General features: G+C 46.3%; 2 protein-coding genes across 4 annotated transcripts; one reads left to right on the top strand and one right to left on the bottom strand.

The window, feature by feature from the left end:
• Window positions 1-1,067: 1,067 nt before the first annotated feature.
• Window positions 1,068-6,515, bottom strand: LOC114794073 (AN1-type zinc finger protein 2A-like). 3 transcript variants are annotated; one of them, XM_028986369.1, is made up of 10 exons: window positions 6,368-6,515; window positions 5,564-5,644; window positions 5,312-5,406; window positions 5,068-5,199; window positions 4,835-4,986; window positions 4,618-4,740; window positions 4,434-4,521; window positions 3,345-3,421; window positions 1,941-2,025; window positions 1,068-1,371 (listed from the first exon to the last, which is right to left on the bottom strand). In XM_028986369.1, the coding sequence occupies exons 2-10, from the start codon at window positions 5,616-5,618 to the stop codon at window positions 1,351-1,353; spliced, it is 828 nt and encodes a 275-aa protein (XP_028842202.1). In that variant the 5' UTR covers window positions 5,619-5,644; window positions 6,368-6,515; the 3' UTR covers window positions 1,068-1,350. The 3 variants fall into 3 exon arrangements, 2 of the variants coding, with proteins under 2 accessions (XP_028842202.1, XP_028842203.1); XR_003750302.1 differs by having other exon boundaries at window positions 1,308-1,371; window positions 1,941-3,421; XM_028986370.1 differs by lacking the exons at window positions 1,068-1,371; window positions 1,941-2,025 and adding an exon at window positions 3,047-3,065.
• A 9,392-nt stretch (window positions 6,516-15,907) lies between these two features.
• On the top strand, window positions 15,908-18,945 carry LOC114794597 (homeobox protein unc-4 homolog). The gene is made up of 3 exons (XM_028987250.1): window positions 15,908-16,290; window positions 16,609-16,784; window positions 17,700-18,945. The coding sequence occupies exons 1-3, from the start codon at window positions 16,011-16,013 to the stop codon at window positions 18,504-18,506; spliced, it is 1,263 nt and encodes a 420-aa protein (XP_028843083.1). The 5' UTR covers window positions 15,908-16,010; the 3' UTR covers window positions 18,507-18,945.
• Window positions 18,946-19,813: the final 868 nt, after the last annotated feature.

Below are 19,813 nucleotides of genomic sequence, written 5' to 3'. Positions count from 1 at the left end.
AAGGGTTAAACCCCTCCTGTCAACACAGCCAAAACAACCTGATAAATATTTAACTTCTGCAACCACTTAACATACTTCAATGGGTTCCTCAGAACCGAGCAAATTTTTCTAATATGAAATGTTACAAAAAATAAAAAAAATATTATTCAATGTGCAACGTCTTAAACAACAGTTGATGTCTTGAAAAGGTTTAGTACCTGCAGGTAGACCCAACAGCATTGGGAAAAACACCTGCGCAGACTGGTACGTGCGTAAAAAATGTCTCACGTGGCCTGAGACGGAGGTGACCTCAGGCGGGGAGTAATGGCGAGAAAGGATTCCTGTCACTCCGAGGCACATGTGCACACATCTCAGCTGACCTGAAAACATGACCTCAGCTCGGCCCCATCTGCACTGCGCCTCCCCCCCACCCCCCCATCCCACCAAGTCTAGCGCATCCCTGCTGTTGACACTCAAAGAGATGCTGACAATTCATGACACGGTTCTGGCAAGACGATTCTGCCATTTTCTGTGCTCTAATTAACACACTTTCACAAAAGCACAAAATAATAAAAAAGTTTCAACGTACAGAGACCACGACTGCACTGACATTGTGTAATGCCTGGTGCCAATGCGCCACCCATCTCGCCCTTGGAAGAAAAGCAAGTTGCTTTTTCATTCTGAGCACACTTCTTACTGACAGCTGATCACAAGTCAAATGGCTTTAAAAGCCCCATCTGCACTTTACTTTAGACCATTTTGAATACTGGCAGCCTTAAGAAGGACTGGTGAGTCTTCTACACAGAAGTAATCAAAGACTGACCCCTGGTGGGTAAAATGGGCATGTAAATTGCTGCAAATAATCACAGCATCTTAGAGACCATCACATGATATGCCAAATCGAACAATGGAGAAAAAGAAAAGAATTTATACTAAATTATATTTCTGTTTCAATAATTCGGTATAAGGTATTGGTATGGTGCCTATAGATTTTAATTTGCAATAGTTTCACTATTTCTGGCACTGAAAAGAGACCATCTTCTATCTACAATTTAAACACCGTAAGACAAAACCAACATAAATCAGTGTCTTTAAAATAATTTATTAAAAGAAACATCTATATATATGTCCAATAACATGAATCCTATATAAAATATATACAAGCACTGCCAACAGTACAAATCAGAGCATCCGCCAAAAAAGGTAAGAAGCACAAGCAAGGTAAAAACCAAAACTTCATTGTTGATTTGGTGGTCGAATCCAGAGGACTCATTACACAGATGCTGGAACATTCCAGAAATGTGCGGCGCGATCTCCGTGGTGAATGGCTGGAGGTGCTTCGGCGTACGACGCAGACTGTGTGCTCTGACATTAGGAGAGACAGCAGGATGACTGTGGCACAGAGAAGAGAGTGTGTGAGGGAACAATCTGTCACTATGTAAAGAGCGCATCATCTACTATCCAGAGAAACTAAAACAGCGGACATGAATAGCATGTCCATGTTCAGCAGCCTGATGTGGAAGAAGTAATGAGGTCACATATGCAAAATCCACATTTCTAAGGTGAGTTTAATACAACTGATAAACGTTCATGGGCTGTCTTGGAAATGTGTGAGAACACACATTTACAGCATTTATCAGACGCCCATATCCAGAGCGACTTACAATCAGTAGTTACAGGGACAGTCCCCCCTGGAGCAACTTAGGGTTAAGTGTCTTGCTCAGGGACACAATGGTAGTAAGTGGGATTTGAACCCGGGTCTTCTGGTTCATAGGCGAGTGTGTTACCCACTAGGCTACTACCACCCGTACCACCACACGAGGAGAATGTGTCATTGTGCCAAAACCACCTGCATGCACCACAGCCCAACAGAAGTAAACAAAAAAAAAAAGCGCGTGAAGGAAATGTACCTAGCTGAGGTCCTGTTAGCATGAATACTGAATGCTAAGGGTTCAGGATACCTGTTGTCTCTGCTGCTGGCGCCTGTACTCCTCTTCACTGGCAGCGAGGGCCTGAGCCAGAGCCAGATCCTCCTGCTCCTGGGGACTGAGTGACACACACACACACACACACACACACAGGAAGTCAGTCAGACTCACGGGCGAATACATATCTGGGCCATGTATCCGTATCGAAAATAGCGGCGTACCCAGTGCACCGCAACCTGACTAATGACAGGCGAGGTCATCAATCCAGAACGCTGGACCGCGGCCTAGTAGTAAAACCGGGGTGACACCCAGCCTGGCTGATGGGATTATCAATAATTAAATAGATTTAACTCTTTAGATCACTGCAAGTATACAAAGAAATAACATCCTTTCCCACAACGCTTACGAGACCGGGCGGAGTGGTGCAATCACACAAGCCTATCGGTCAAATTAACAAGCAAGCCGCTCCAGTGTTGAACACACCAAGAAGCCAAACAGTCGGCAACTCAGGAGTCTTCTGCCAAGAAGTCACCAGGACTCCTCAAACTGCACCTCGCTTGTCAATAATCACCCAGAGAGACACGGGAGAAACGTATGCATCACACAGCGGCTGCCTCAGGCATACTGCCAAGGGGCTGGAATCTTTTGTTCCCCCACCCAGCAGTACACAAAACAGAAAAAGAAGCAAGGAAAGGAGGAAAGAAAGAAAAGTTCCACTTTTGCACACATAAGCAAGTAGGTGTACATTACGTCAATAAAATAATGTTATCTTTATAATGCCCATGGACCATACAACAAAGCCGCTTTCAAATACGTTCACATGAAGTAACGTATCAAAAGGACTTTTGCCTTCTTAAGTAAATGGGTGTTAATAAAAAAAAAAAAAAAAAGCTTTTATCTCAGGTCCTCAGAAGAACATTATTAGTGGTGCTGTTAGTTTCAGTGTATTCTGGATGAATTAGAAAATGAGACGCTCATAAATCAAGTTAGCTCTGTGGCAGCTTATCGCTGCAGAATCCTCACACACATTACAGGAGCAAGATAAAAAAAAAAAAAGAAGTTGGGCAGAAGCACAATAACACGCCATTGATCAGGTTAGCGGCCTGAAACAAGACTCCCTCTCGGGCAAATCTGCTTACCTATAATATTACAAACATCCTAAAAGAAATGTGAATTGGATCATGAAAGCAGACTGGTTCAGAAGCACCTCAAGAACAGACCATAAATACAATTTACATTTATCAGACGGCCTTATCCAGAGCACCTTACCATCAGTATTTACAGGGACCGTCTTCCTGGAGACACTCAAGAGTTAGGTGTCTTGCTCGATGGTAGAAAGTGACTTTGTGGACTTCTGGCTGATTAGAAAATGTGTTGTCCACTAGGCTACTACCATAATGGGACACGGTCTGAGTGGTGGAGGGAGAGGACGCGTACCTGAGATCGGATTGGCTGTTCCGCGCTGACTCCGCCAGGGACAGCTCAAGAGCCCTCTGCAGTGCCTGCTCCTCCGTCTAAGACACGGACAAATGTACATGTATGTTCACAGCCTGCGTACAGTGCAAAAAGTATTATAAACTCCACTTTGATCCATATATCCGAAGAAATAAACTCCACTGCACTGTGAAGAAAAACGCCGTGTACGGTCTAACAGGCAGGTAGCCGAAATGACAATAACGCTCAACTCGAACCCTACTTTTCTAGTTACCCAAGGTTCACGCTGTTCCTCAGGTCAGAAAAAGCTCTTGTCTTTACGACTAAAGAACAGGATATTCTCCTGCCGCCCAAAGACAGTGAAGCAGAGGAAAACTCCATGCAGGAGCACTTAGGTTTTCAGGTTATTATTTATCACAGCCATGGCCAATTTAGGAGATTCATGTAGATTTGCTTAAGGCCCCTCTTCCCAGTGGTGCTACCGGAGCACATCCTGCCTGTAGGGTTTCGTCCCAACCCATCTGTATCAAGGCTCTGAGGTCATTAATAGTCTAACATGAAGGTGTATCTTTGAAAAGAGTGCGAGTTAGAGTGAAAACATTCAGGGAGAAGGTATTCCAGTACGGTGTTGGGAAAGCGGGGCAGTGGTGGCCTAGCGGTTAAGGAAGCGGCCCCGTAATCAGACGGTTGCCGGTTTGAGTCCTGATCCGCCAAGGTGCCACTGAGCAAAGCACCGTCCCCACACTCTGCTCCCCGGGCGCCTGTCATGGCTGCCCACTGCTCTCTCAGGGTGATGGGTTAAATGCAGAGGACAAATTTCACTGTGTGCTGTGCAGCACATGTGACAAATCACTTCACTTTACTTTACTGACAGGCTTAAAGAAAAAAGTACTGCAATTTAATGAATTATTAGAGCCTCATAACACTGACTCAAGGCTTGCAAACTGATTATGAAGGACGCAAAAGCCACTGGAAAGATCTAGATCTTAGTGTAGTTAAGCTGCATTGGTGGGGATATGCATTCTTTAACTTTTAAATATCTAAATATGAAAGTAATGGCTGCGGGGGCTCGTCAGATTATGATGCACTCACCAGTTGTGGCTGAAAAGATGAAGGGGGGTTTACATTCTGTGGTGAAGGAAGCACCCTGGGAGGGAGATGGCTAGGATTTCTTTGTGCACTATAACAAAAAAATATATTTTTTGTTAAATTAAAGGAAAAACAAAAATCTATAATTTTTTTTTACCCCATTAGGGTGTGAGCAGCCATTTCTCACCCATTGTTCTGACTTCTGGAACTCCCAGCCACACCGTTAGAGACGGACCTCGCGCTCCCCCTAGTGGACGAAGCTGCTGCACTGCTGCTGGAAGCTCCCTGAGCCCTCATCAAAGCAGCATGTCTACAAAAAAAATAAAAAATAAAAGCAAACACAACAAACTTTGTGAGATCGTGCTCAACCTGGACAGGTTGGTACTCTGGAGAGCAGCACTAACCCAGATCTGGAGACGGGTTTGCTGTTGGGGTTACAGTCATGGTCAAGTGGATGTCTGTGCTTGAGGCAGTAGTTCAAGTGGCACTCATCACAAGTAACACGAATCATTTCTTTTTGCTTGCAGCCTCCCTTAGAGCATTTATTTGTAAAGATCTAAAAGGGGGGGGAGAATATGCAGAGTTATTATTACTAAAACAAGCACGTGAGAATGTCCAAGCCAGGACTGGGTCATACTTTTCTTTTCCTCTGGGCAGGGTCTGACTTGCAGTCGCGATCTATGTGCTCCCCGACTTTAATGTCAGGCATTTCCCCCCTCTTAACTGGAACGGGTGTGTTACACAAAGGGCATACAGGAACTTGAACATCCTGTTAAGAAGAAGAAACGATGGATTAAAAACGCAAACGTATTCTGAGGACGCAGTACCACGGATGTACCGGTTTTTAAAAGGAGCACCATAAACCTCACTCAGATCGATACCTTCTTGTAGGATGAAGTGCACTTGTGGTTGGCATAGGTGATGTGGTCTTTGCAGAAAATTTCTTGACAGGCATCACACTTCATTGGTAGAAAGTCTGATTTAGAAACAATAAAAGTCAAACAAACTAGACAAATACAGCACATAATCAGCAAGGCTAAAAATATATATTTTTAAATAAATTGCATTTAAAATTAAAGCCAGATCTCAAAACCGCATACATCAAAGACTGGAAATCGATGTAGACAACTCACCCAAACGTTTGCAAGACTTCTCTGAGCAGTGGGAGCCGAGGTCGGGAAACTCCATGGCACTACGGTGAAAATATCCGCGATCTGGAAAAGGGATCGAAAAAGGTGAATTAAAACCCCCCAAAAGCTGCTAAATCGCCGCGCCACCGCGTCTATAACGCGACGCCTCGTCACGTGACACGACGCGTCACTCGGTAACTGTTTACGTCGTAATCTGTTCATCATCATCATCACGGCGCCGCTGAATCACGCTGAATCTGCAGATCAGCAGCTGTACGCGCCGCTAAACCGCTTCACGTTGATCTTGAACACAATTATGACAATAATAACAACAAAGATACTATTAACTGGGCGTTGCTGCAGATTCTTTTACGTACATAACACGTCCCTTGCGGTCGGAGAGCTTGTGTTCGACTCCTACGCTAAACGTCGCCATGCTGTGCATCTGTCAAACGCTAAACCGCTAAAACCCCCCAGCCAGCAGACCGGACATCCAGGAAAAGTCGAGAGATTTTCGACCCGGTCGAATTCGCCGCGAACAGGACAGCATTTGAGGGCAGTTTTGAAGTCCAGTGGGAGCTGTTAGTTTAGTCGGCGACGCCACGTTCTTTACACAACTGGCGGTGACGCCATAAAACACGACAGAAACCGAGAAGCGGAAACACTTTTCCCGAAATATTATGCGCCGAAGCTTCGAAATTCACCTGCACTCGTCTGAAGACAACAGATTAGCTCAGGCTATCAACACCAACACAATCGACAACGACTCCGCAGGCGTTCCTTCGTTCACTATGTCCGCTGACTCACCAGCGCTGACGCTTGGTTAACACCGTTCGCCGATCGAAGTGGTTTGATTTCAGCGTAGCAGAACGAAGCTAACGACAGTTAGCATGCCGACCGGGCGAGCAGCTATTTATTTCTGGACGGTTCACGCGCTAAGCCCCGCCCTCCAAGACGCGCCAGAATGACTCAGCGCTACGTCATCACGCAACGTCGAGATCGTTCCAGAATTTGCGGCGTTACTTTTCATTTTTAATGAAGATCTTTATTATTGTTATGTTATTTACTAGTTATTCTGGACAGAGGAGTTGATTGTTCAGTCCATCTGTCAGTTTACCTGGTCGTACGGGTCACGTGGAATTCATTCTTTCATTACAAGCATAGAGACGCTTTAATAGTGTCTATGCTTTAATAGTGTATATATATATATATATATATATATATATATATATATATATATATATATATATATATATATATATATATATATTTATACACACACACACACACACACATATATATTGTTTGTATGTATATGTGTATGTATATGTATACGTATGTGTGTATGTGCGTGTTAAATTCCAAACGTGTCTAAACTTGCTATTCCTTATAGTGGTTAGTGGTATTTGGGTGATTATAAAGGGCATATCAGTTGCTACGTGGTCTCACTTCGGGGTCATGTGAATTTATTCACTTTATGCAACTTTGCCTTCTGTGACTTATTTATTGCTGCTGCACCACTTTGTTCTCTGTCATGTCCTATGTTCTGTCTGTGTGGGAGGAGTCTTCAAGTAAGAATTTCTATTGTGCTCTGTACGCTGTACTTTGTACATATGACAATAAACCTAAACTCAACTCTAATTAGTTGCTATGGTTTCCCTGGTGACTTCTATATTTGGTACATGCATTATTGCAAACTCACCAAAAGAGGGCAGCAGAGCAGTGGCTAAAAACCTGCAGACCCCCATTGATTCGAGATCTGGGGAATCTGGCCGCCAAATCAACACCTCCTCGTTCCTATTATTGCAGTGAGGCGGGGAGCATGTCCGAGGAACATCCACATGAAAGTCAGGAGTGCCCACAAGGATTCACAAGATCTATGGTCCAGATCTCGGTCTCATGTGCCCAGGCACTTTCAGAAGTGACCAGCCAACCTGTTTTCAGTAACTTACATTTACATTTACAGCATTTATCAGACGCCCTTATCCAGAGCGACTTACAAGCAGTAGTTACAGGGACAGTCTCCCCCTGGAGACACTCAGGGTTAAGTGTCTTGCTCAGGGACACAATGGTAGTAAGTGGGGTTTGAACCTGGGTCTTCTGGTTCATAGGCGAGTGTGTTACCCACTAGGCTACTACCACCCCAATAACTGGTTGTCCTGAGATAACCAGTACATTCTTGGAACACTTACCTAGTCATCTAACACCTTAACGAATCCTAAAATAGCCCGTTAACCTGGATATCAATATATGACAGGTGCCACTGTAAACCCCTGTGTTGACGGGGGCTTCCTCTGGGTTCTCCGGTTTCTTGCCGCCATCCAAAGGCAGGTACGCTTATTGTCCGTTGGTGTGAGTGAATGGTGTGTGTGTGTGTGTGTCCTGCCACCTCACCCTGTGCCCAGTGTCCTGGGATGGACTTTGGAAACCTTGACCGTGTTATGGAAAGTAAGTGATTGAGAGAGTGAGTGTGTGTGTGTGTGTGTGTGTGTCCGGTTGATTCTGTGCGTCAGGGAATTACCGGAGCAACGGGGATGATTTATTGGTCCGTACGAAGTAAACCGGTGCTGTGAGGCTGCCTGCCGGGTCTGCCCTCTCTCTCCTCGTTACGCAACGGTGCGGAGTCATGCGTTTGCTGGTGCTCATCGCACATTCGTCTCCAGAACAGGAGCACCTGGCTCGTAAGCTGCTCATCCCGCTGCCAGATGGCGACCCTCGGCGAACACCTGGTTCAGCGTCAGGATTCCTCCGCCGCGCTCAAACTTTCTCCGCCGCCACTGTAACACCACCGTTACCATTCCGATATTTCCCCTCCCCTCGTCCCGGCAAACATCATTCCTGGCAAATTCTCTGTGGCCCCTGGCCAACGTGCCTTGTCGCCGTCACCCCCGCGTCCCTCTCCCGTCTCCCACTGTCGGTTTGACACTGTCTCACACACACACACACACACACACACACACACACACACTCGCAGCCATTTCTCACTCGCGCCGCTGGCGTTGTAACACAGCCGCCCCCAGGTGACTCCTCTATTTAATGCCGTTTCCTGTCATCTCTGGAAAAGTGTGCAGCGCCGGCGTAAAACAAGCGTGCATCCGTTTCACACCTCCGAAACAAACAAAGTCCCTCTCTCAGGTGGCTTCGGCAGAGGGCCCGACATGTTAATAGTCCGATGTAATAATGAAGGCCCCTCCCCGCCACGGCCAGCAAAAAAAAAAAAAAAAGAAGCAATTCTCCGAACTTCCCGCCGAGCTCCATTCGAATAATTTAGATACAATTAACCGCTGAGCCGATAAAAGAAGGAAGGCGGCGGCCTGGCCAACCGCGGGCCGAGGCGCCTCCGAACGAGCCGAGCGCCAATTTCGGTTCTCGGTTTATTCTGTCCTGAAACGCAGCTGAGCGCGTCCGGAAGTAGAAGATAGGTGCCGTTTGCCGGATTGAGCGGTAATTACAGCGCCGACGCGTTGGCAGGAGGAAAACCCAACTTATTTTTCCATAATGAGATAGTATTCTTCCTGCTTAATAATCCTGTTATGCATGATTGGATTCTGATAGGCCGCCTGCATGATAATTGCTCTTAATAAAGCATTGTGCATTGTTCGACTTGTTAGGGCTTTTGTGGTCGTATCGGCGGGTACTTATTTAGGCCCGAAAACACAGCGAGAAAATAAAAACGGCGCACGCGGACACAATTAAATATCAGAAAGTGGCCTTTAACGCGCACACGCCCGAAGGGGCGAACATTTCCCGGTCAAGTGCTGGAATAATCGGAATGTCACGTGTGAAGGTGTTTGGGTTGGATTGGGGAGTAGCACTTCTCTCTAAACAAAATCGACTGTGACGATAGCACGTATCTCGTCTGGAAACGTTTGGCTTCTGCAATTTTTTTCAACAACAAACAAACAAACAAACAAACAAACGAACGAAGTGTTGGACGTCGGTTTGACTTAAGTCCACATGCAGGCGGTTTAACGTTTTCCAATTATATGTGAATTTCATGGTGTGGTTTTAATGTTAATAGATTCCTGTCCAGGAGGCTGATGGGAAGACTGGGCGGGGCCGAGCGTCTCATTAATGAGACGGATCAGATTTCGCTCTTTTGTTTAACCAGGCTTCTCCAGACGAGTTAATTGCCACGGGGCCATGGCTAGTAAAGGCTGGTGGGAGTATACATGTAAAAGAGGTGTCAGGAAACGGGTCGGAAACAAAGGGGCGGCGGCCGGGCTCTCTGCAGGCCGGAGAACAGGAACAGATGGGCGCCTTTTATGACGCGTTCGCGCGGTGTCGACCGTTCTGAATGACAGGTTGATGTGAGGTTAAAAAAAAACACACACACACACACACACACACACACACACAAACACACACACACACACACACACACACACACACACATATATATATATATATATATCCTATTGATGATACCAAAGGAGGTAGTAAAGTAGCTGGATGGGGAGGTGGCTGCCACTCGGTGGCGCTCCATCCATCGCTTTAAGGCTGAAATTTTAAAATTTCTTTTCTTTCTTTTTTTTGGGAGCAGCAGTCACAGACTCTGCACGAAATCGACTGAATACAACGCAAATCTGGGAGATAATTGATTTGTTGGAGGAAATGTAAGTAGCCCCGTTCTGTTTGCGCCCCCGACAAGGCCTATAATGGGCTACGGGGGCTACTAGGAGAAAACGGGAAGATTTATCATTAGAACCTGGCATGGGTTCGCCTACCCCAAAGCACAAACACACACTCTCACTTTTTCACGCATGCACACACGCGCCCGGCATTTGGAAATAAATACAGCAAAACTCCCTTTTTTGGTGAGTAATTGTGGCTGATCTGTGAAAGTGACACGTCCAATTTACTTTACCGCGAGAGAGCGAGAGGGAGAATGAGCGAGCAGCGCACACAACTCATTAAGGAGATAGCTTGTTAATTAGCGCTAAGTTAACCTGATTTCTCTTAATTAAAACATCTTTTCTCGTTTACGATGTGGATATAAGTAGATCTCTGGGGGTTTCGAATTTTCTACAAGAGCAGATGGTCAGGCTTCGGATAGCCTAATGGTTAACGCTCTCTCCTTCTCTCTCTCTCTCTCTCTCTCTCTAGCAGATCCCCACAACGTGAGCTACCAACCTCGCAGGAGATTAACACGAAGCCAACTCCTTTAACAAAGAGATGGGCTGTTAACCATTTCAGGGCCGTCCCGGGATATCTCATGATGTCATGTTGTCCCGCCCTCCCAAAAAAGGCACATGGTTCCGGGCCTACCTGGCAGGTAGCCTGTAGATCTCTTACCCAGGATTCAATTTGCTGCGAGGCACCTACAGAGGTCCTGCACACGGCAGATATTATATATCCCAGCTGCTCAAAGGAGCAGAAAAGTAGTGGAATAAATAATTTAACATTGTAAAAGTGAAGCTTGTCTACAGTAAGGCACACATATTCACAGCTAAGGGTAGTAACTCTGTAATAAATGTAGTATTACTATGTAGTTACTAAGGAAACTACAACTTAGCCCAAAAACCATAAACATATGGTATTGTGAATGTGAAATAACGTTAATGAAAAGATATAAATTTTCTCTAACATTGTGAGGACATGTAAGATGTAAATATGAAACACTGACAATCAAACCAAAAAATAAAGGTCTCTGTGATGACGATTACTATAAACTTGTACCAAATCCTTCACCAGACACCACGCACACATACCCACACGTATAACTGTTCATTACAACTGTTTACAGGTTTCTACCTCAAAAAATCAATACTTTTCTTACCCTCAACCTAACTCAACCCGTAAATATAACCCCAGTAAACACACACACACACACATTCATTTGTTACGTTTGTTCGTTTTTGTTGATTTATTGCCATTTAAAAGTGTAATTTCTGTGATTCTAGTGAAGTGTGATGAAGATGACATCAACTCCCCCCTCACCACACACACACACAGACTCACACACTGGCATACACACCCCATGAAACTTTTACAGGTACATCAACCCATACATCCTCACGACCCCCCCACCCTGCACACACACACACACACACACACACGCACACGCCCTCCCCGCTGTGCTCCATTACTACACCGAAGTTGAATAATAAGCGGCGGGTCCGACTGCACACCCTTCATCTGCGGAGCTGTAATTAACAGGAAAAATGCAGGCGGCGGAGAGAGAGAGAGAGAGAGAGAGAGAGAGAGCGACAGAAAAAAAAATGCAAATGATTCCGCACAAAGGCTCCGCGCAAATTGGCGTCACCGTTTCTCAAATGATATCATTACTATATTTTGAAAATGTTAATCTGTTGAGCGGATTTCCCGCGGGAGTTGAGTAAATTAGTTCTATTTCCGCAGCGCCTCTCCGCCGCGCGACGAGCACCTCTGATTTGCTGATTACAATTAGACTCCCCGGTTTGGGCTCCTTCAAGCATCGATAATTTTCGGCATATTAAGCACGTTTTAGCGAAAGGTGATAAGTCACTTTTAATTGAAATGAAATTATTATTCTAATGGAAGTTTGGTTATTATTATTAGGAGGCAGCGCCTCTCTCTCTCTCTCTTTATTTTTAATATAGAAATTCGGCGAGGAGAGAAAGATTTTGAAGGGCATTAGGGTGTCAGGATTGAATGAGGTAATTTGAAGGGAATTACTTTCCCTTCTATCAGAAATGGAGTGAATTAAAAGTCCAAATCAATCGCTTTCGCTTTCTCCATTTTACTTTGACAGCAGCACAATTACAGATAATTAGATGGAGGAAACTTTTAATTGTGGGGATTAAGAGGGAGAAAGATTTTTGGTGGGGATCAGAGGGAAATTTGGAAGCAGGGTTTCTCGCTAAAATCAAATCAAAGGATTTTGTTGCTTAAAACAGAAATAACGCGCCCCCCCCCCCCCACCCCCCCTTTTTTTAATTGCTACGCCATCTCGTTCATCGTATCAAACCGTACACACAACAATTAATTTAGATTTAATTCTATAATTATCACCAAATCGAATAATGTGCAACTTCATTTAGATAGTTAAAAAATTAACGCGCGTGAAGTTAATTGAGTAATTAAACCCCTCAACTGCCGCCTATTCATTTGGCAGCCTAATTAAAAATGAATTTGATTTTGTGTAAGGTTGGTGATGTGGGCATCAGCTTTGATTAGTTTGTTTGGTTGTGTGTGTGTGTGTGTGTGGGGGGGGGGGGGGGGGGGTCACGTGAACACCTGCTGTTAATGGGGTCACTGGTGTCTGTTCATTTACAGCCAAGGCTTTTAAAAACGTATCATTTATAAACAGACAGACAGACAGACAGACAGAGATAGATAGATAGATAGATAGATAGATAGATAGATAGATAGATAGATAGATAGATAGATAGATAGATAGATAGATAGATAGATAGATTCAGAACACTGCATACATGAGGAGCAGCAGTGATGTGCAGCATGATTCAGCTACATAAAAATATGAATAATCTGAGTGATTATGACAGTAAGTAGTGGGAGAGTTGAGAGTTGAGTGCCAGTTTCTGGTAAAGGGCAGGTGGGGGTCGTCTGTAACGCCCAAGGTTCAGTGGTCCCACATACACCTGAAAGCAACTTAAGATCTGAATAATCTCCCAGTCACCTACACGCAGGCCCATTCTACCAGGAGCACATGGCCCACGGATAGTGCCCAGTTAATACTGTGTGTGTGTGTGTGTGTGTGTGTGTGTGTCTGTGTGTTGACGGATGTTTCGCTCTGGCTTCTCCTCGTCTCCCAGTGGAGAGTAAATCTGCTGAACGGTGGACAGGGGGAAACACAATTGATTATGGGATGTGTCACTATTGTATTGGTCCACCACTTCCTGGCCTAATTACCAACAAAGTCCATAAATCGCTTGTGTGTGTGAGTGTGTGTGTGTGTGTGTGTGGGGGGGGGGGGGGGGTGGAAACGTCTGTGCTCGTTTGCTAAAACCACGACTCCGCATTGAATAGGAGTCGCTGACGTCCAGTCACTGCCCGAAAACTCTGAACTGGGATCTTTAAGAGAAATTAAAGTTTTGTGCATCTTGCATTTGATGTGCAAAAAAAAAATTCAACTAATTTGTAAGAAGCGAAAAATAAAGCCAAGCTGAAGATGCTTTCATGATACCATGACGGGGACCTGTCCCATTTGTGCGCGTCCGGCCTGTCTTCCACCCCCCACCCCGCGCCCAGTTTCCTCTCCACATCCTCCGCCAAGCCAGTGTTAAAATGTAGATTACAGAAGAGCGGGGTGGTGGGGGGGAGTCTCCCCGAATTTAGATGAGAGGCAAACAAGACAGGCCTACAACAGCCCTGAATGCGAGTCGTGTTCGTCTTATTATCGGGTTAATTAAAGCTGGGATCTGACAATGTCACTGGGTTGTAGAAAAACGGATTTAAACGCAGCGTCTCCCGGGAGCGCGTGTCAAGGGCCGCTTTTCATGGTGCCGCGATTGCGCCCGCAACTGTCAAGGAGCAATTATTGAATTTTGATGTTCAAAAAAAATAAAACATAAAACAAAAATCTGGAGTGAATCAATGGAATTATTCATAACTTGTGTATGGCATGATTTAAAAAAAGTATTATATATATAAAATGAAATGTAAAAAAGTTCAAGCACAAAAGGGAAAGAGAGAAGGGGGGCTTTTAAAGAGTTCATTAAAATTGACGCCTTGAAATGCAGACGAGGGGATGAGGAGGGGGGAGGATTGCTTTTTCTCCGAGGGCTGGAGGTCAAGAGACGGACGGATTATATACTTCCTCATAATAATATTAATTAAACAATTTGCATGCTAATAAGGTAACAATTATCGGGGCCTGTGTTGAAAGATTGGGGGTTATTACAACACGCCAGGCCGGGGCGCCAGGGGTCAGGGGGTGAGGCAGGGAGGCGAGATCTCAGCTCTGCTGGAGAGAGCAGGCCAGGACGAGACGGATCCCTGGGAAAAAGCGACCCCTGTACAATAACAGTTATCACACAGACTCATGCTCACAGAAAAAAAAAAAATGTAGCTCTACAGTTCAACAAAAAGAAGTTCTTTACCACCCACCCACCCACCCATAAAAACATGTCCACAGGCAATATTTCAGAAACTAAATCAATAGAATTATATATAGAACAGTATATATGTATATGCATATTTGTGTGTGTGTACACACACACATATACATTAACATATATACACACAAACACACACACTATATATGTATATGTATATATATCTGTGTGTGTGTTTGTGTATTGACATACTACTAATAACATGAATTTAACTACTACTAATATTAATGTAGATTAATAAATACATTTACATCAACGGGTAGGAGGGTAGAGCACAATGCCATGCAGATATAAGTATATTATGGTATATTAAATGCAGTATATAATTTGTGCACTTACGCTTCAGTACTAAAGCAAAGCGCGGACATGTACATACACACAAAAACGAACGTGTGTTTGTACACATTTGTGGAGGAGGACAATTTAATTACAACAAATCGAGGAATCCCATTAATTACAGAGCGGGTTTTCCTGGGAATATCGTTTTCCTGATGATGATTTTTTTTTCCCTTCTCCCTCGCGCTGTTTAATTAGTTCGACGTGTAATTAATGACTTCATATAAAGCCTCCTGTTAATATCGACCCGAGTCGGATCGCGGGGACGGTTCTTATTTTCCGTCTGAGGGAGGGTGGAGTGGGAAGTAAGGGTGGGTTTAGTGAGGGGGGGGGTCTCTGCTTGTACTCCCGAATTAAACTTGACAGCGTTGGATGATGAATGCCCCCCCCCCCCTTCACTCGCTCTCTCTCTCCCTCTCTCTTTTTTTCCGGGATCAACCTTTAGTTGAGCGCCTGACATCTCCGGTCGCGGTGCGCCGATAATCGGGGTTCATATAAACGGTGTCCTCAGACCTCCGCCCGGGACCCCGAACCCAGAGACATGGAGCCCAATTGAAAACCCAAAGTGATGTTTCTTATTTTTTTTTTTCCCTTTTTCTTTTTCTGGGGTCCGTTTAGGGGGATCCGGCGGATCTGTGGCGCCCCCCCTCCGAGCGCGCGGACGCGATGTAGTTCTTATCAAAAGCCCCCCCCGTCTTGTTGTGACAGCTCTGATATTGTTTATTGAGGTGGGATGTCAGGTTTAATTAGCGATCGATACGGGGAAAGGCGTCCCCCCCCTCCTCCCTCCCTCCCTCCCTCCCGACCCCTCCAGCGCGCGCCTCTGACGTCACGCGCGATTAGCGCTTCTCATTGGTCTCAAATTCCCAGAGCCTGGGCTAATTATTGGAAGGGCCGGGGTGTTGATAAAGTGCGGCTCGCCCTCCTCCCCGCACCATGTCCCCCTGTCGCCGGCTGCGCGCGCGTTAACGTCCCCCCCGCATCCAGCCGCCGCGCGCCGCTCGCCTCCTTCCTTCCTTCCTTCCTTCCTTCCTTCCTTCCCCTCCGCCCGGGAGATGATGGACAGCAGGATACTGGACCCGCCGCACGGCCAGTTCGGAGGCTCGCTCGGCGGGGTGGTGGGCTTCCCGTACCACCTGAGCCACCACCACGTCTACGAGCTCGCCGGCCACCAGCTGCAGTCCGCCGCCGCCGCCGCCGCGGCCGCCGCCGCCGTCCCCTTCTCCATAGACGGATTACTGAACGGATCGTGCGCGGCCTCGGTGGTCACGTCCAGCCCGCTGCTGTCCTCCGCCTGCGGGATGAACGGGGAGAGCCAGCAGTACAAGCTGACAGGTAGGGGGGACATCCGTCCTGGTCCTGATCTTACCAGCAAAAAAAACGGAAACAAAGAGGCGGCCACCCGTCATCATCACTCTTACTATCATCATCACAATTATTATAAAGGTGACAGTTCTTCTGACCGTCGCCACTTCTTCTTTTATTGACCTGGGTGTGTTAGTTGTTTTTTTTTATTATTTTTTTTAAATTCTTGGTTATAAAGACACCGCGACTTTCTCGTTATAATAAACTGCTAATCGGCGGTAATAACGAGGCCGCGCGGCGCGGCGCGGGTGGGGCAGACCGGCTGGCTGATGTGTTGCTCTGTCGCAGATTCGGGGGACCCAGACAAGGACAGTCCGGGCTGTAAGCGGCGGCGGACGCGCACGAATTTCACGGGCTGGCAGCTGGAGGAGTTAGAGAAGGCGTTTAACGAGAGTCACTACCCGGACGTGTTCATGAGGGAGGCGCTGGCGCTCAGGCTGGACCTGATCGAGTCCAGGGTGCAGGTAAACACCACCATCATCATCATCATCATCATCATGCTCATTACTTATTATTCACATTTCACGAGAGGATATACGCTAGGCCTCTGGTCCGTTATATTCCTTTCATTCTTATTATAATTATTATTATAATTTCGTCTTTTTTAAAAATAGAGATTGTGTTGTTAGATTTATTTAGTTATTATTGTGGTAATTATTATTATTTGCTAATGGGAGTTATTGTGGGTGTCGCGCGTTCATTTGGAGCGGACTTGTTGTCTTGAATAAAAACCAACAGAAGGCCTGAAATGTCCCTCCGAGGACCACATGGTGACGCGTGACGGAAAGAGCCTGAAACAGCAGCAGCTGCTCCAGACTGGCGCATTAAAATCGAATTAAAATCGAAATAACAAAATATCACGTGATTTTCACCTTTAAAGGTCACTATTTAAAAAATGCTTTAAGGGAAAGAAAGGCGAAAATATGAAGGCCTTGTGAAGAACGAAAAAAAAAGAAGTCCTCCCATCTTCCATCTGTAGCAGCAGACAAATAAACACTGGACGATTAATCGATTTCCCGCGAGCAATATATTTATATATCGTTTCTTAAATAATTCAAATCCACGACGATCACGCAGAACGCGACGCACGTGTTAGATGTCGGACATTTTCTTGTGATTTATTTCGTGATTTTTAAATAACAATTTTTACATACACGCAAGAAAAATGACACAAAGCAACAACCGCCTTCCTTCAGATTTATTTATAAGCGCTTATTATTTTTTACAACGTTGTCATTTTGCATGGTATCATTTGTATTATATATTAATATTTTTAAAATAATTTGTAGTTAATAAAAGTCGATATTTTTCCCATCGTGGACGCGCTCCGGACCGTGTTGGGCCTGCTGAAGCCATTTCTCTTTCCCCCCGGTGTGCAGGTCTGGTTCCAGAACCGTCGAGCTAAATGGCGGAAGAAGGAGAACACGAAGAAGGGTCCCGGCAGGCCCGCGCACAACTCGCACCCCACCACGTGCAGCGGGGAGCCCATGGACGCGGAGGAGATCGCGCGTCGGGAGCTGGAGCGCATGGAGAAGAAGAAGCGCAAGCAGGAGAAGCGCTTCCTGCGCTCGCAGAACAAGCTGCTGCCCTCGGACCTGTTCCACACGCCGGGCTCCGACAGCGACAGCTGCGTGTCGCAGGTCACGGACAGCGAGCACAGCGCCACGCAGTGCGAGCTGGTGCGCGCGCAGAGCCCCCCCACGGCGCAGTACCAAAGAAGCCAGAACCAGGAGCTGGACTCGTCCGACAGCAGCCAGCAGTCGAACCTCAGCGCGTCCGCGGGGAGGGCCGCCCCCGCCCTGCACAAACTCAACCCCTTCAGCGTGGAGAGCCTCCTGTCGGACAGCAGGCCGCGGCGCAAGGCGCCCGTGGACCTGCCCGCCCTGTCCTCCTCCGCGCGCCCCTTGATAGGAAAGGGCCACTTCCTGCTGTACCCCATCACCCAGCCGCTGGGCTTCATCGTGCCCCAGACTGCCCTGAAGAGCCCCACGCCGGGCCTCGAACCCGAGCCCGAGTGCGGCGGCGGAGAGCAGGCGGCGGGGATTTCTAACGACAGTCGCCTCCAGGAGGCGGAACCGGAGCTCGGCCAGCGGCCCGGGTCTCCATCCGAAGAGCCGCCGAACCCCCGAACCCCCCAGAACTGCTGCGCGTCGGACTCGAACAAAGACGATGCCGATATGGGATAATTTACGGAAGAGGAGGATGACGGGAGAGAGGGGGGGGGGGGAGAAAAAAAACGAGAAGGTGGAGAAAAACAAAACGAAACATATCAACACGTTTTCATTTTACATCCTGGGGGGGAGAGAAGATCCAAAATCTGTGTGAATATTTTGTGTGTGTGTGTGTGTGATGGCCCATCACATGTTTATGGAGGGGGAAAAATGGTAAAAAAAAATTGAGATTTTTTTCAAAAAAAAAAACAAAAAAACAAAAAAAAAACAACAACAAGAGAAAAAACAAAAACAAAACTAGAAGCAGCCCCCCCTGCGTAAACAAACTGTAAACAAACTAAACAAAACGAACTCAGACAACAGAATTCCTCAAAAACGTTGTACAAAGGTATTCAAATATTTATATATGTAAGTTTTTCATAAATAAATCGATTGTATACAATAACCTTTTAAAGTGTGTACGACCCCGAACAGCTTTTCATTCGCCGGGTACAGGTAGCGGTGTTTTATTTCTTTCTTTATTTATCGTTGTTTTTATTTATCGTGCTCTTTTTTATTTATTTATTTTATTACCATTATTTTATTTTGTTTATTTATTTTTTTTGGGGTGCGCGTGTGTATTGCTTTAACAAATTTATTCATCTATAAGCCCCCTCTGAAATGAGGTTAGGAGCCGGAGGCGAAAAGACCCGCTCGACTCCTGCAGACTTTTGATATGAAAGTAATTATTTTCCCGGTGGCTACTGCGGGGGGATTTCGGTTTATTTTAGCCCGGAGGCTTCTAATGCATTACCCGATTTCCCGCGATATGAAATCACATAAACTTCCAAGAATAATAGAATTAGCATGAAAGGCATGGGGTGTCAAATTGAAATAGGAAAATAATAGGCCCGGCAGCTGGGAGTGTGTTTGCGCATATTGGACGGGAGATGGGAATTCGTGGGGCGGAATTTTCATGAGATACACCCCCCCTTCCTTCCACCACACACACACACACACACACACACTCACACACACAGACGCACGCGCGCACGCCCGCGCGCGCTTTGTCAGGGCCCTTGTAGCGCGGCTATATTAAGATAGATGTTCGATGATATCCCTCATTGTTCTGTCGCTTATATTGATGTCGCCGCGTTATCAGCCTATTGATCACGCGCGCGCGCGCCCGTAATGGGACGGGCGCGGCGCGCGTGCCTGCCCACAATAGCCGAACACATTTGCTGTAATGGGGCTGCCGCTCCCCGGGGAGCCGAGACATCTGCGGCCCGCCCCGGCCGGTCCTGCTGTACCAGGGACTCTATTCAATTAAAACCGGCAAACTT

This window comes from Denticeps clupeoides, chromosome 7 (genome assembly GCF_900700375.1).
Source record: "Denticeps clupeoides chromosome 7, fDenClu1.1, whole genome shotgun sequence".
NCBI classification, from domain to species: domain Eukaryota; kingdom Metazoa; phylum Chordata; class Actinopteri; order Clupeiformes; family Denticipitidae; genus Denticeps; species Denticeps clupeoides.
The sequence above is the reverse complement of the archived record's forward strand: the minus strand, read 5'-3'. Positions and strand labels throughout refer to the sequence as shown.

What these genes read in the sequence shown, in the direction of transcription:
- LOC114794073 (XM_028986369.1), bottom strand. Translation starts at nt 5,618, where the DNA reads ATGGAGTTTCCCGACCTCGGCTCCCACTGCTCAGAGAAGTCTTGCAAA. An exon ending in GCACTTCATCCTACAAGAAG is followed by an intron (nt 5,200 to 5,311) that starts GTATCGATCTGA and finishes TCTTCTTAACAG; the next exon opens with GATGTTCAAGTTCCTGTATG. An exon ending in GCCAGCAGCAGAGACAACAG is followed by an intron (nt 1,372 to 1,940) that starts GTATCCTGAACC and finishes TCTGTGCCACAG; the next exon opens with TCATCCTGCTGTCTCTCCTA.
- LOC114794597 (XM_028987250.1), top strand. Translation starts at nt 16,011, where the DNA reads ATGATGGACAGCAGGATACTGGACCCGCCGCACGGCCAGTTCGGAGGC. An exon ending in CCAGCAGTACAAGCTGACAG is followed by an intron (nt 16,291 to 16,608) that starts GTAGGGGGGACA and finishes GCTCTGTCGCAG; the next exon opens with ATTCGGGGGACCCAGACAAG. An exon ending in TGATCGAGTCCAGGGTGCAG is followed by an intron (nt 16,785 to 17,699) that starts GTAAACACCACC and finishes CCCGGTGTGCAG; the next exon opens with GTCTGGTTCCAGAACCGTCG.